We start from the raw sequence: 14,298 nt of genomic DNA on the forward strand, positions 1-14,298 counted from the left end.
GCTAACTCAGACTGGACTTTCTCAATTAACTCATGAGACAAATCCAGCATAGCATTGGAGAGTCCATTCAGACTTTAGCTGTCTCCTGACCTGTTTTCCTGTCCAAACACTGAATTTCTACTGTTACTTCACGAGACAAACTCAAATGTACAAATGTATAAACTGATAGTTATCTCCAGTTTTAACTATCAGTTAACGGTTTCAACTCAACTCTTGGAGTTTTCCAATTGCGTTTCAGGTAAATGAATGAATGAATGAATTTGTATTGTTTGTAAAAAAAAACTAAAGAAAATATACACTTATACACTTATCCAGATAACTTCCTACTTACATGCATGCACACAAAAAGTGTATTTTGCCCACAAACATGGTGAAATGTATAGTGAGAACTTCTGTGGTAACAATTGTTACCAGACCAAAACATAAAGAGGGATACGGACAACAAGCTTCAAAGCAAATGATAATTTATTGAATTAAAGCAAAGCAACGTTACCAAATAGAACACGTCTAGGGGAAAATCAATGGGAGAAGTGACGTGCGTGTGTGGATGTAATGTAGGTGTCAGTAGATTATGTGAGAGACTAAATGAGTAGACAAAGAAAAGAGAGATATAGAATAAGGGAGACTGAAAAGTGCTAGTGCAAGAGAAAGTCAAAATAGGTGCCTGCATGAAAGAAGAAAAGTGCCTAATAGGAAAGAGAGGACAGCCCCATATATAGCAGCACCTGGTTACAGGTGCACCAAATTACCAATTAACCTCCCCAGGTCCAACCCCGCCCGTGCACTGACATGGGATGGCCTGAGGGCACAGGGGGTCGTAACACAATTCAGTCTCAAAAGTCTTAGTCATGTAACTGTGAAAATGATTTGCAAAAATAATTTCCAGTGTTACACAAACATGCCCCAGTTCTACAGGTACAGATCTATCCTACAGTTACAAATGTCTTACAATTAGGAATATATTTTACAGTCAAAAGTCAATACACATACAAATCTTTTCCACACTTACTAATCGTTTCTGGCAGGTACGAATACTTTTGAAACACCTTTGACACTTCCTTATGGAAAAGCCAGGTGATGCTCAGGTTTGACTATCCAATCGGGAATTTAATTTTACTATCCTATCACAGAGCCGTCATTGGGGGACAACCTGAAAGAACGGCATGCAAGGAGGGAAACAATCCAATTGCTCGCTCTCCATTGACCTTGCGTTGTGTTGTCCTTGTCCTTGGTGCCCTTGTTATTTTTTTGCCAACAGCTCTGGTAGACATTCCTGCAGTAAGCATGCTTGTGACAATTGTGGCAGTGTTTTGTGTGATACAACTGCACATTTTGGATTGACCTTTTATTGGGACCAGTCCAAGGCACATCTGCAATAGTCATGTTTTTAATGTTTTGATGTGTCATAGTTGCAGGTGTACGGATTATTTTGGCAAAACTGAAGCACTCACTCACAGAAGAAAAAAAAATACTGTAAACAAAATTTGAGAGAAAATATATATGGATTTTATATATGGATATACTGTCAGAATACCATAAATTGGTGATTATAAGTCTACAACCCTAAAACAGAAAAAGTTGCGATGTTGTGTAAAGGCCATTTTAGCACCTCTATGGATAAATACTGTTTAAATATGTGTAGAATTCATTTTAGCATTGTTTTCCTGAAATATTCAAGGTCTTCCCTGGAAAAGACATTGCCTGGATGCCAATATATGTTGTTCAAAACCTGTATACATCATTCAGAATTTATTGTGCTTTGCCAGATGCCCATGCTGTAGGCAATAATGCACCCCATACCGTCATAGATGTTTGGTTTCAGCACTAAAACAAGTTGGATAGGTTGGATACTTGGATAGGCCCTCTCCTTTTTAGCCCAGATGAGTCCATGATTTCCTAAAAGAATGGCAAATTTTGATTAGTCTAACCACAGGACCTTATTCCATGTTACCTCAGTCCGTTTTAAACAAGCTTAAGCCCAGATAAGACGGTGGCATTTTCTGTATCATGTCTCAATACAATTTTGGCTGTGACAATTGTGGCTGCAACTGTGACTGGTGTTGATGCAGTGCCATCTTTGTATAATTCTGTTGCGTGCCTTGCCTATTTTGGGCCAGGGCACTCTTGTTAAAGAGATTCTTTATGCCAATGAGTTCTATTCCTAAATAAAGATTATAATAATAACTCGAGTGCATTTTTGAGAAAATGCAGAATGTGGCAGACCTGTAGCCTATCTTTGTCAACTGGATGAGGGCATGGAGCAAGTGAATACATTGTAAGCACAATACAATGTACAATACAATGTGTAGGCTACAATTCAATAGGAAGTTAAACTGTTCTTTTCATTTTGTTTTCTTAAATAATGCAGAGGGACCACGTTCCAAGGAATCACATGGTCTAATTATCTTCAAACACAACTGATCTCAAAAGAGAGAGACATTAGGCTAAATATTTGTCTAGGCCTATACCCAGATAGCTTAACACAACCACCAAACTCATACACAGAATGTAACCTAGCCAGGCAATCACGTCCTATTGTCCTGAAGGGAGTTGGAATAGCAATAAATGATGTAGGCTACTACTTATCTGTAAATGCAAAAGTTATTTCAGTGAATAAAAGATTGATCAACTCAGTGCATTGGAGGGGACAGAACCAGTTTGATCACATGGCCACTTCAGTCTAAAGCTTTCCCTCCAGGTAGCCTACACGCCTGCTCAGTGAGCGACAGGGTGATTATGGATATCCTTTCACAAATAGACTATATTTTAAATATGTTTGGATTTAAATTAATGTTATTTTTTTATTTTTGAGTAGCCCGGGACATAACGTCGACTGACGTAACTCGAACGAAAATCGAACGTAACCTGAGATTTCACTCTGACGTAACGACTAGAAAGTTCCGGGGTAAGCTGTACGAAGGTCAGGAGACAACGTAGCTTCTATTTAACCGAGAAGCAGCCTTGTGAGCCTAGTGTCGTGTGTTGTTATCCGTTAAAATAGTTTATCTACTGATTTTAAGAACGAATAGTCCACAATGCCAAGAGGCAGCCGCAGCCGAACGTCAAGAATGGCTCCGCCGAGGTATGAAATGCACCGTAGTGATACAAATTGCCACATTTCATGGCAAGCTAATATTAGCATGTGAGCACATCGGACATCTAACGTTATGTAGTTCTAGGCTATTCACAGCTAACGTAAACTAAAGTTAGCTTGCCAACAGATATCGGTGGACAGTCTGTAAGTGGTGTTTGTTGTGTACTGTTATCATGTTGCCTCACTATTACAAGAGTGTTTATGTATGGTATTTAGTAGTTTATTGAGGTTAATAGTCTTTTTGCTACAAGGACAAAGTTACACAACATTGTCAACTTAGCTAACACAGCTAGCCTAGTCAACTGTTAGTTATCACATCACATCACGTTGTAACTTAAGGTAACTGAATAGTGTAATAGCAGGAGCACATCGCTTGTTGATGTTGATATAGAATGTTGTAGCTGAAACGTAGCTAGCAGTTAAGTTAGGTAACTGTTGTGTTGCTTTTTTCAGCTATTCTGCCGCACCACCTCCTAGACCTGCTCCTAGGCCTGCCCCTCCACCGTCCTATGCCCCGGCTCCTGTTCATGCCCCTCCATCAGCCGTAGGTGCTCCCGCAGCTGCACCGAGGCAGCCCGGGATGTTCGCCCAGATGGCCACCACTGCGGCGGGAGTGGCCGTGGGGTCCGCTGTGGGCCACACAATAGGACATGCTATGACGGGAGGCTTCGGTGGTGGAGGAGGAGGAGGAGGAGGACAATCTGAGGCTCCCAGGCCTGATGTTACCTATCAGGTAAGCACACTGAACAAGACATGGAATAATGCGTGTTGGATGTTTACAACCTCACCTGGCAGTTTAAGGGATTTATTTTCTACATCCGTTGGGTTTTGTGTTTCTATTTGAATGGGTAAAAATTCACAATATTGCATGGACATGATTCAGAGTGACACAGACCTAACTGATCAAACATCTAAATTTTCAGCAGGAACCATACCAAGGTCAGCCCATGTACCAACAGCAACAGCAGCCCATGTACCAGCAGCAGCCCATGTTCCAGCAGGAACCTCCTCAACAGAGCCCCTGCTCATATGAACTGAAACAGTTTATAGAATGTGCCCAGAACCAGAGCGACCTTAAGCTCTGTGAGGGATTCAGCGAAGTGCTCAAGCAGTGCAAGTTCTCCAATGGTGAGTGTGCTGTTAGACAGTAATGTTTCTGTTACAGAGAAGGAGAAAGTTACTTAAGGATTATAGAGCTTTGCAGATAATAGGATTACATTTAACCATGGGGTGTACTATGAAGTGAGGTTATTGATGTTGATTTTAATAATTATATATGCTGTTATGTTGATTATATTGATCATGCATGTTGAACATACAGGCAAGTGTGTGCAACGTTGACAGAAGCAATCATGTATAGCTGACTTTTCTATTTATAATATATTGTAAAGATTGTCAATTGTTCATTTTAAACTGTAAACAAAATAGCAAGCAACAAGGCAATGCCCACAAACGTTTGCCTCTGCTTACCTAATTTGGACACACCTTTGGCTTTAGGGTCAATATACCACTTATCTCGTTTCACAGAATACCCTTTAGAACAGTTTAGTAAAGCTGATATTTAATTAGACAACTAAGTTATACAACTTAATAATAATATTGGTGCAATAATGCAATAATATGGGTTTGCCTCCATCCTAGTTCATTGTGATAATAGTTAGGGTTAGCATCCTGCTTCATACATGCATCTTTTGATAAAGAATTACATTTATTATTATTATTATTATTATTGTTATTATTATTATCATCATGTCATGTTTTAATCTGATCGTATATGCCTAAATTTGTATTATTTTTGTCCCATAGGCCTGTCGTGACCACATCAGGATGCTGCTATTACACGCACAGAAGCATAACATGCATGTAATAATAATAAATGTAAAATTGCTCGGCCAACAGACTGGTTTGTGGTGACGAAAAACACACACTTCAACAGTATAGTACTCTCTTGTCTGATATCTGATAGTTTTATGACATACAGTTGTTTTTTATTTATATGATTTTGTTTTTTGCTTAAATGTTAAATTGATTCAGAATTAAAACTAGACAGTATCATGTGAGTTTGGTTCTCTGTCTCTCTTTCATCTAGTCTTTTCCTAACAACTGATTTTTTGTTTAGCTCACTAACGTCTATACATCAGCATGGATAAGGGGAACAAGGGTAAAAGGGTGTTCTGAATGCAACACTTGATATTATGAAAGCAGTAGAATACTGGTCTCCTAAATGGATCTATCATCTATCAACAGAAACGTGCTGGTTTTATGGTTGCAGATGATTGAATTTCCCCTTGGAGATCAATAAAGTATCTATCTATCTATTGGATGGAACTAAAGATTAACAACAAAAAAGGGCAACCTTCTGATCTATGGTCTGCCATTTATCCTATATTTTAAAATAAAGCATGTTACACTATGATATGCTCCCTTTGCCCTCTGTATGCTGAAATCAAGAGCCTTGTTACATTGTAATTACGCCCTTTCAGACGTAAACCCATCCGAGTTTTCTGTTACTGAGATTCTGAAACAGATAGACTGCTCAAATGCTCAAATCAAAAGTGTCTCATTAATATCAAGTACTGTAAAGATACGCACGGGGCTGCACACTGCTGTTTTAGCAGCCATTTATTTTTGGTTCATGACATTCAGAGTTGCCCTTCTGAAGTTAACGGCCAGCGTTCCTCCTGGGTGTTCCTGAGGACCGAGGCTACAGCACCAGTTGAAAATTTCAGTCTGTGTTTCACGCGATTGTATTCCTGATGGATAATATTCTTCAATAGCAATGGAGTGTACTGCCTACATGGAATAACTGCTCGTTCTGGTCGGTAAACAGTGGACACGACATAAGGTAAATAGTAGTAGTCTATGTTGTCGCATAGGGTAAAACGCAATGTAATGGAGTAGCAATATGTTAGTAATATATAATGAGCACACTATGCTGTAGCGTACTTGGGTACATAAACAATCAATCCAGGCTAACCAGTGACTTCTTAAGCCATAAGCGTGTACAAATGCACGTGGAGCAGCTGTTGTAGCCGATTGAATTACCTTTTTGTGGAAATGGCGAATTGTCCGGGCAATATCTGCTGCAGCAGCGAAAACGGTCTAATCTGTAAATTTATCCGGCCCATCGTATTTATTTTCAATAGCATAAACTGTTGCTTTGTCATACTAAAGCCTAATTGTGCATCGGCCACAGGAAAATAAATTGGACAATACATTTTACCATCGATGACAATTGCGCAAAAAGGTCTTTTTGAAATTGTGAACGAAAATATGTTCATGCCTTACATATTGTTATATCTTACAACAGCTTAGAAGAAGAATCAAAGAAGAGTCATCTAAAATAACTACCAACATCTGCTAAGTGCCATTCAAGACCTACCATGACCAAAGAGGATGAAATACCGGATTGGTCAGGGGCGCAGGAGTTTTATGACAAATATGACCCCAAAGAGATCCTGGGAAGGTAGGCTATTGCCTAATTGAATGTTTATCAATAGTTCATAAAACATATTTTAGGCTACGTCTAAGACTGGATATGTCCCCCATTCCTATTAAAGATACTAGACGACATCAATATCTCATTAAAAACTCAATATATGTAAATTAATGAGAAAACATTCAATTAAAATGTAGTTTTGCCTAGTGCTTGCATACGTTTGTGTTTACACAAAGCACGTGCGCCATGCTAGGCCTAAGGGTAGGGTACAGTAGTCAAGTATGGCATCTTGTTTGTATCCAAGCCAGTCAGCGCCCTTGTTTGTCAAGAGTGTCAGAGAGAACAAGATGTCCCTCCTTTATTGACCCCTCTAATTAGTTATCTGTGTGGTCCAGTTAACAGCACTTTCCCATTAGTTTAAGTTTTAGTGCAGTGATTTGGCTTGCTTCCTATTCTTATTGTCTTACAGATTCAGTAAGTAATTGACTTAAACAAATAAAACCAACCACCTGAAAGCCCATTTTAGCTATAATAATCCAGTGAATAAAATGTATGTTGTGGACTCAAACAAACAAAGTCTTATGTGATAAAGAATGTGTAAATAGGTAGGCTAACTAACCTATTACCTGTGCTGATAGTTATGTGTTTTTTATCTGGTTAGTGGTCCCATTCATAAAGTCAGTGCAACACCAGTGTATTACACAGCATACCTAGATCAGGTGTGAGACACAACATGACAAGCATTTGCTGCCTCCACTGTTGGTATGTCAGTTATCATCAATTTCAGACTACTTTCCTGGACTGTTTATTTATTTTGTTTAAAACAGTATGGAAGATTTGTGAATTAGTGAATTCTGAAGTAGGTAATTCATTCATGCATTTAATTAATTCTGGGTCTTTTCTTACCTGATTCAAATGTTGGCCATAGGGGAGTGAGTAGTGTCGTACGACGCTGTATTGACAAACGCAGCAGCCAGGATTATGCTGTGAAGATCATTGATATCACACCCTCTGATAAAATGACACCAAGGGAAATTGAGGAGATCCGAGATGCAACAGAGAAGGAGATTGACATTCTCAAGAAAGTTTCTGGACAAGAAAACATAAGTAGAACTTTGCTGAAATTAAATTACACCTTACAGCACCTGTAACCTTATACAACCAAGCATGTGTATAAGTATAGTATGTATGTACAAATATTCATAATACAATGTAGCCAGTTTACTGTACTACACTTTATCAATGTTATATTAATTATTAATGTTATATTAACATTCATCCTTAGCAGCGAGGGTTTAGGTGTCTGGTTTGTAGCTATAGTTACTGGGTTGGTTGTGGTTTGTGAGTTGTATACATTCAACATCTTTTTCTTTTACAGTCCAGCTGAGGGATTCCTATGAAACCAAGGCCTTTTTTTTTTTGGTGTTTGACTTGTAAGTGTAAAGTTTCATTATGAGTAGTGTTTTTTGCAAGTCATGTCTTTAAGTATATACATGTGCCATGAACTATTCAAATGAAGTGAACTGTGAATTAACTGTAAGTATTGACATGTAACTGTGGTTTTGTATTAACAGAATGAAGAAAGGAGAACTCTTTGACTACCTCACTGAAAAAGTTACCTTGAGTGAAAAAGAAACAAGGTTGGAAATTATTTTTTAAGTTTAATTTCCATTTACAGCAAACTAAATCTGAAGTGTATTTGTATCAGTTAACATTTTTTCACACATTTTCGTCATTGATACCATTTATCAAAGTGATCAAAGAGTCATTGTGAATGTATGAAACTGTAGCCTGTATGTTTGAATGGATGTGATTTTCTCCTTTGGGTTGCCTTATTGTGTCAGAAATGTCTATGTCTGTTGATCTAATAATAAACTTAAAGGAATTATCCGGAGTAAAATGCACTTTAGATCAATTTACGGATGATTGGGAGTACATACGTTGAGTTGAGTTCCAGAATGAATTTCATCAAGCCAGTACCTTTCCGGAAATGTTGTCATCTTTGCTGCCATCTTTAGGGGAAAGTTCACAATTTCTTCGCCGTTTAAAAAAAAAAAAACATAGTCCAGTCCATACAACTTAATTTCAATTTCAAAAGAAATACTGGACTATGTTTTTTTTTTTTTTTTTAAACGGCGACGAAATTGTGAATTTCCAGAGCACACTTGGCAATTGACTCCTACGGACTTTCCCCTAAAGATGGCAGCAAAGATGACAACATTTCCGGAAAGGTACTGGCTTGATGAAATTCATTCTGGACTCTCTATCCGACCACATAAAGACCTCGGGATACTTCGGTTTGGCTTTAGGGACCATCTACTCACTACCACGTAAGTGTAATGTTGTTTGGAACTGTAGAAGAGGTATAAAAATAGCGTTTTGTAGCGGCAAAATAATATGCCCTTCTCACTTCCACGCTAACGAGTTTTGACTAAAAACGGTAACATCGAACTTTCTTAAAACACATCCGAATGACATGATTTGGATGTCAACTCAACGTATGTACTACCAATCATCCGTAAATTGATCTAAAGTGCATTTTACTCCGGATAATTCCTTTAAGGTAATTTAAGGAATTTAAGGTAATAAACATGTTGTTACCATTACAGGTAATTATTCAGTCTGTGTTTTTAAAATTGCAGATGTCAGTCTTATGGCTAAAGTTAATAATCTGGTGATGGCTGAGTGTCCTCTGTTTGTATGTCTGCAGAAAGATCATGCGAGCTCTCCTGGAGGTGGTCCAGTTTCTTCACTCCCAGAACATTGTCCACAGGGATCTGAAGCCTGAGAACATCCTGCTGGATGACATGGATAACATCAAACTCACAGATTTTGGCTTTGCTGTGCAGATCGCTCCAGGACAAAAGTTGAATGGTAAAACTGTGGCTTCCAAAGACAATATGGCTCCAATATGGCACCTATTTGTATAAGATACTTCTGAAGGTCACTTTAGGCAAGTCAAATCATGAAGTGCATTGTTATTGGTTTTTTTTTTTTTTTTTTTGCCAGACGCACATAAAAAAAAAAAGGGACTATATTGATTCTTGTGTCTCTAGTCTAGAACCTGTTCTGAGTCTGTCTATAATAAGTCTGTATTCTCACAGATGAACACTAGGTGTCACTGTTTTACAGTCAGGGTAATTCTATTAACCCACAGCAGTTGAGTCATGTTATTTTAGCTCATGTGTCAGGGGTCAAGATGGAACAGGACACTGTCTACCATGTGCTGCTCACTAGTCAGTTAGACTGTGTTCTGACCTTTCCAAAGCCAGCACAGTGACCTCTCTGAGAGCTTTATGAAGTAGGGCAGTTAGAGGTAGATGTACTGTAGACATGATAAAAAATGCCTCCTATTCAGATGTGTTGTATGCAGGATACAATGTCAGATTTACCATGCATACTTCATGACAGGCTGTGTTCATTTAGGACAGCCTTTAATAAGAGATAGTATGGTGCCTGTGAGTCTTACAACCGAAGTGTATTTGAATTGGAGAAAAAAAAGAAATGACAGAGTTGTGAGTTTATTTTATCTATCAACAGCAGCATAGACCTCAAACAGTGTCTAACAACTGTTAGTATTTCTGTCAAATGAGACCATCACATCTGAGATTTGTTTCATGTCTTCACACACTGCCACCAGGAGGCCTTCAGTAGTATTTAAAAAAGGTATCGGCCAATCAACTGCAAATCAACAGAACATAGTTGTACTTGACTGTAGCCAAGTGTAACATTTGTTTTATCAAATCATGAAATTCGCTTGACCAAAATGCACATGGATTACAGCACTTGATAATAATATATGAGTTGACCTGTTCTCATTAGAGTTTTGAAGTGTCTTTTTGTGTCTTTAGTATTTCTTGATGAATAGCAATACTATCTAATCAATGTAAAATCAACCACTGAATAAACTAATACATATGCCTGATGTAAACTGCAGAGGTCTGTGGAACACCTGGTTATCTTGCTCCTGAGATCATAGAGTGCTCCATGGATCCAGACCACGCTGGATATGACACTGCAGTCGATATGTGAGTAGTCAGAATTTGACCTCTTTGGTCTGTAATGATTATTTGATCTGTACAGGCATTTTGAATGCCCTTGTGCACAATGTGGTCACATGAGCTACCACAACACATGAGCTACCATGAGCTACCACAACACTTTGAGTTCTGACTTGCACAAAAGACTAAGGTCATACTGAGGGTCTGAATCTATACATGCTAAACGATGTTTGTTGCCTGACATAGTGCTTAGATTTTTAAATATTCCACTATTCATCCCATTATTTTGTATTGTGAACTGACAAACAGCAATGTTGACTGAAATCAAATACATTTTTTTTTAGCTTGAATAATGAATAATAAAACTGCCGTGATTTTAAGTATTTATCACCAATGTTGTATTAGGCAGTAATTCAGGAGCTCCAAAAAATTGGGGGTAATGGGATTCAAACAAAAACACAATAGTGTAGACATACCTACATAGACTGACTATACCATACCTGTATAGACTGACTCCTATGGTTCTTTCAGCTGGAGTTCAGGGGTGATCATGTACACCCTGCTGGCAGGATCGCCTCCCTTCTGGCACAGGAAACAGATGCTGATGCTTCGCATGATCCTAGCTGGGAATTACAATTTCAACTCTCCAGAATGGGAAGACCGCTCTGATACTGTCAAAGATCTGGTATGGTTTATTTGATGGTCCAGAATTTTATTAGACAAGAGTAGCACCTTAAGTTTCGAGCCTGTTTATTGAAGGAGCAATACCTTGACCCTAATAGATACAGCGGTGCGACAGAATTCGTTTGCTGCTTGTCACTTGACGGCTCAAAAGCAATTGTGCGTCGCCAGCAGTTATTTCACTCATAATCTCTGAATTTCATTAGGATTCTCGGGTCTCTTGTCGCTAGTTGCTTCCTGTCTGAATGCAGCTTTACAATGCAAATGGCTTTTTTGACCCAACAGTCTTTCAGTGTGAATATGAATATATATAAAAACTGTACTGTGTGCCTTTTGTTTGTGCGCCTTATTCAGATCTCTCGGATGCTGGTAGTGAACCCTGCGGAGAGATACACAGCGGCGGATGCGCTGAACCATGCGTTCTTCCAGCAGTATGTCGTGGCAGAAGTTCGTCACTTCAGTCCATACAGAAAGTTTAAGGTGAGAGAACATGTGGATTGGATGTCTTTACTTATGAGATACTGGGCATAAGCACTTAACTGTAATACGGTAGTCTTTAAAGGAGGTCTGTCAAAATATTTTTGTTGTTTTTGTGATCAACTGTTTATTGAAATTCATAAATGGGGGGGGGGGGGGGGGGGGGGCAAGACGGTTACATGAAATGAGATATAAAAGCTAAAAGCATACACATGATCATGTAAAAAAGAGTGGAAACCAAAAGATAAAATACAAAATAATAATAAAAAAAAAGATTGTTACAGAAAAAGAGAGAAAAAAGAGCACTCAACAAAATGTTGAGTGAATGTAATCCAGTCACCATGCTGTAGGTGACAATTTTGTATATGTCCTTGCTTCTGTAGGTCATATGCATGACTGTGCTCGCCACCATGCGAATCTATTGCAACTACCGTCGGGCCAAGCCTGTGACCAAGGAGGTGATCCAGAGCGACCCTTACGCAGTGAAGCCCATCCGCAAGCTCATCGACGCCTGTGCCTTCAAGATCTATGGACACTGGGTCAAGAAGGGCCAGACCCAGAACAGAGCAGCTCTCTTCGAGAACACTCCCAAGACCATATTGCTGTCCATTGTTTCAGAGCCTGACTCTTCCTCCCACCATACATGGTAACAGCCATTGAATTTGGAACCAAGGTACTTGACTCACAAAGTGGTATGATGGAATCACAGGTGCCTAATGGTGTTGTTGTTTACGTAACAGAGGGGCACAATGAAATTAAATATATTTAAAAGCAGCTTAAAAGGTTGTCAATTCATACATCTGCTCTACATGTTACATGAAAGGGTCTTCCCTGAAAGTAAGGGTTTACATGTTACCTGTACTGAAGGGTGAATTCCCTCTGTTGTACTGTAAGACATTATACTGCATCTGCACATCAATGGAGACTGCCTGCAGTGTATGTGGGAAAATCCTATTAAAATTAGCAGTCTCAAGTCTGTTAGATGAACACCATACTATCTAATGCAAATTATATTTTTATTTATAAATTATTTTGGTTTTACAAATGTTTAAAGGACTTCTTTCATTTATAAAATCTTTGCACTTTGTAATGTGTGTAAATTGTTATTTACAAAATACAATGAATAGAATATTCAGTGTGTTCTCTGGGACTCTACATGGTAATATACATGCATGTTTGGTGTTGCCTTGCAAAGTAAGTAAAGAGTTATCTACCATTTCATCATACAAAAACATTTATCAATGAATGCATTGAATAAACTAAATTGTAACTATACCCTGCTTAAATTCTGAAATTGTTAAAACTGTGTGTGAGTGAGAGAGAGAAAGAGAGAGAGAGAGAGAGAGAGAGAGAGAGAGAGAGTCAATTAGGGGTGTAATGGTACACAAAAAATACCTTGGTGTTGAAGTCATGGTTCGGTTAATTTTCAGTACAGCAAGCCTGCAGGTACTGCTATAATTCACTGACAAAATTGCTGATGTGCATATACTTTTTAAAAGGTGTCAAATGTTTTGTGATGTTAATAAACTAAACTGACATTATGTTGCGTCACTTAATTTGTTTATGTGCAACATGGTCCGCACGTAAAAAAAAAGCCTATACTGTTGATTACAGTTAAAGACTGTATTCGGTACATTAATGCACATGAATTTGTGTACCTTTAGATAGATAGCTAGATAGATATATATCCTTTATTGCCACACAACAATGTTGGTGGTTATTGTTGTTACAGAATAGCTCAATCCAGTAAAGGAGAAAAGAAGGAAAAACGAAACAAACATGAATTCAAACATCAGTCAGGATAAAATGAGATTAAAAAAGTCATGACAAAAACATATTTGGCCACCGACTGCATTAGGGTAAAATGGTGAAGCCAGATTATTCTGCATCCTGTTCTATTGTGGCATGGGCAAGTAAATAATATATGTACAATTCTAGATGAGAACTGAATGACAGATTTATAATAGCACAATTGTTTATATCAATTGATCATTATTTCCAATAGGGATTATTGTGTGACATGCAAACTTTGTCTAATCCCCCACACACACACAATTCCAGTGTCTTCAGTAACAAGTCAGTAACTACTGTACTGTTAATAATATCAACAAAGTACCTGTCAGAGCAGTGTGACTGCCCTGACTTGTCAGCAGACATCCTGATTAAAAAGTAATCCCCAGGGTGTGTTCACACACTGCATAAGTTTAAAGCCAGCTCTGAGCCCAGGGCCATGTAGGCTCAAATTCAAAGAAGGGCACATGGAACCAGCACCAAATGATATATATTAATATAATAATAAGTATGTATGAACATGTCAGATTGACTTTGTTAGTTCTTGTGTGAAGTACTATTAACCTAACCTGTGGTGCTCCTAACCCTCCTGCAGTTCCTTTTTCTGCTTCATTATTCTGGCATCTTTGCTCTGAGCCAGACTTTTGGGCATTAAGGCTTTTAGCCTCACCCATGGGAGTGACCTTTTTAATGGACACCGCTGAAGGAAGGACCCAGGAAGCAAAGAGATATACCAGCAAAACAGCAGATGCAATCTTAATATGATTTTACCTGATCTCGATCTGATATCATATGATATGATCAGATGGCGTAGT

The 14,298-nt window shown here is 38.5% G+C and overlaps 2 protein-coding genes across 3 annotated transcripts; both read left to right on the plus strand.

Moving 5' to 3' along the window:
* Positions 1-2,892: 2,892 nt before the first annotated feature.
* Positions 2,893-5,154, plus strand: chchd2 (coiled-coil-helix-coiled-coil-helix domain containing 2). Of its 2 annotated transcripts, none has more exons than XM_076282433.1 (4): positions 2,893-3,082; positions 3,548-3,827; positions 4,021-4,222; positions 4,901-5,154. In XM_076282433.1, exons 1-4 carry the CDS (start codon positions 3,036-3,038, stop codon positions 4,909-4,911), a joined length of 540 nt encoding a protein of 179 aa, XP_076138548.1. In that variant the 5' UTR covers positions 2,893-3,035; the 3' UTR covers positions 4,912-5,154. The 2 variants fall into 2 exon arrangements, with proteins under 2 accessions (XP_076138548.1, XP_076138547.1); XM_076282432.1 differs by having other exon boundaries at positions 2,895-3,082; positions 4,018-4,222.
* A 94-nt stretch (positions 5,155-5,248) lies between these two features.
* Positions 5,249-13,162, plus strand: phkg1a (phosphorylase kinase, gamma 1a (muscle)). Its single transcript, XM_076282425.1, has 10 exons — positions 5,249-5,939; positions 6,405-6,560; positions 7,462-7,640; positions 7,912-7,966; positions 8,108-8,173; positions 9,244-9,407; positions 10,471-10,561; positions 11,066-11,219; positions 11,570-11,695; positions 12,076-13,162. The coding sequence occupies exons 2-10, from the start codon at positions 6,478-6,480 to the stop codon at positions 12,340-12,342; spliced, it is 1,185 nt and encodes a 394-aa protein (XP_076138540.1). The 5' UTR covers positions 5,249-5,939; positions 6,405-6,477; the 3' UTR covers positions 12,343-13,162.
* The last annotated feature ends 1,136 nt before the right edge of the window (positions 13,163-14,298 follow it).

This window comes from Alosa pseudoharengus, unplaced genomic scaffold (assembly GCF_046254945.1).
Source record: "Alosa pseudoharengus isolate Yale_2024_CS ecotype anadromous, Long Island Sound unplaced genomic scaffold, YU_APseudo_1.1 YU_APseudo_1.1_scf_13, whole genome shotgun sequence".
NCBI lineage: Eukaryota > Metazoa > Chordata > Actinopteri > Clupeiformes > Clupeidae > Alosa > Alosa pseudoharengus.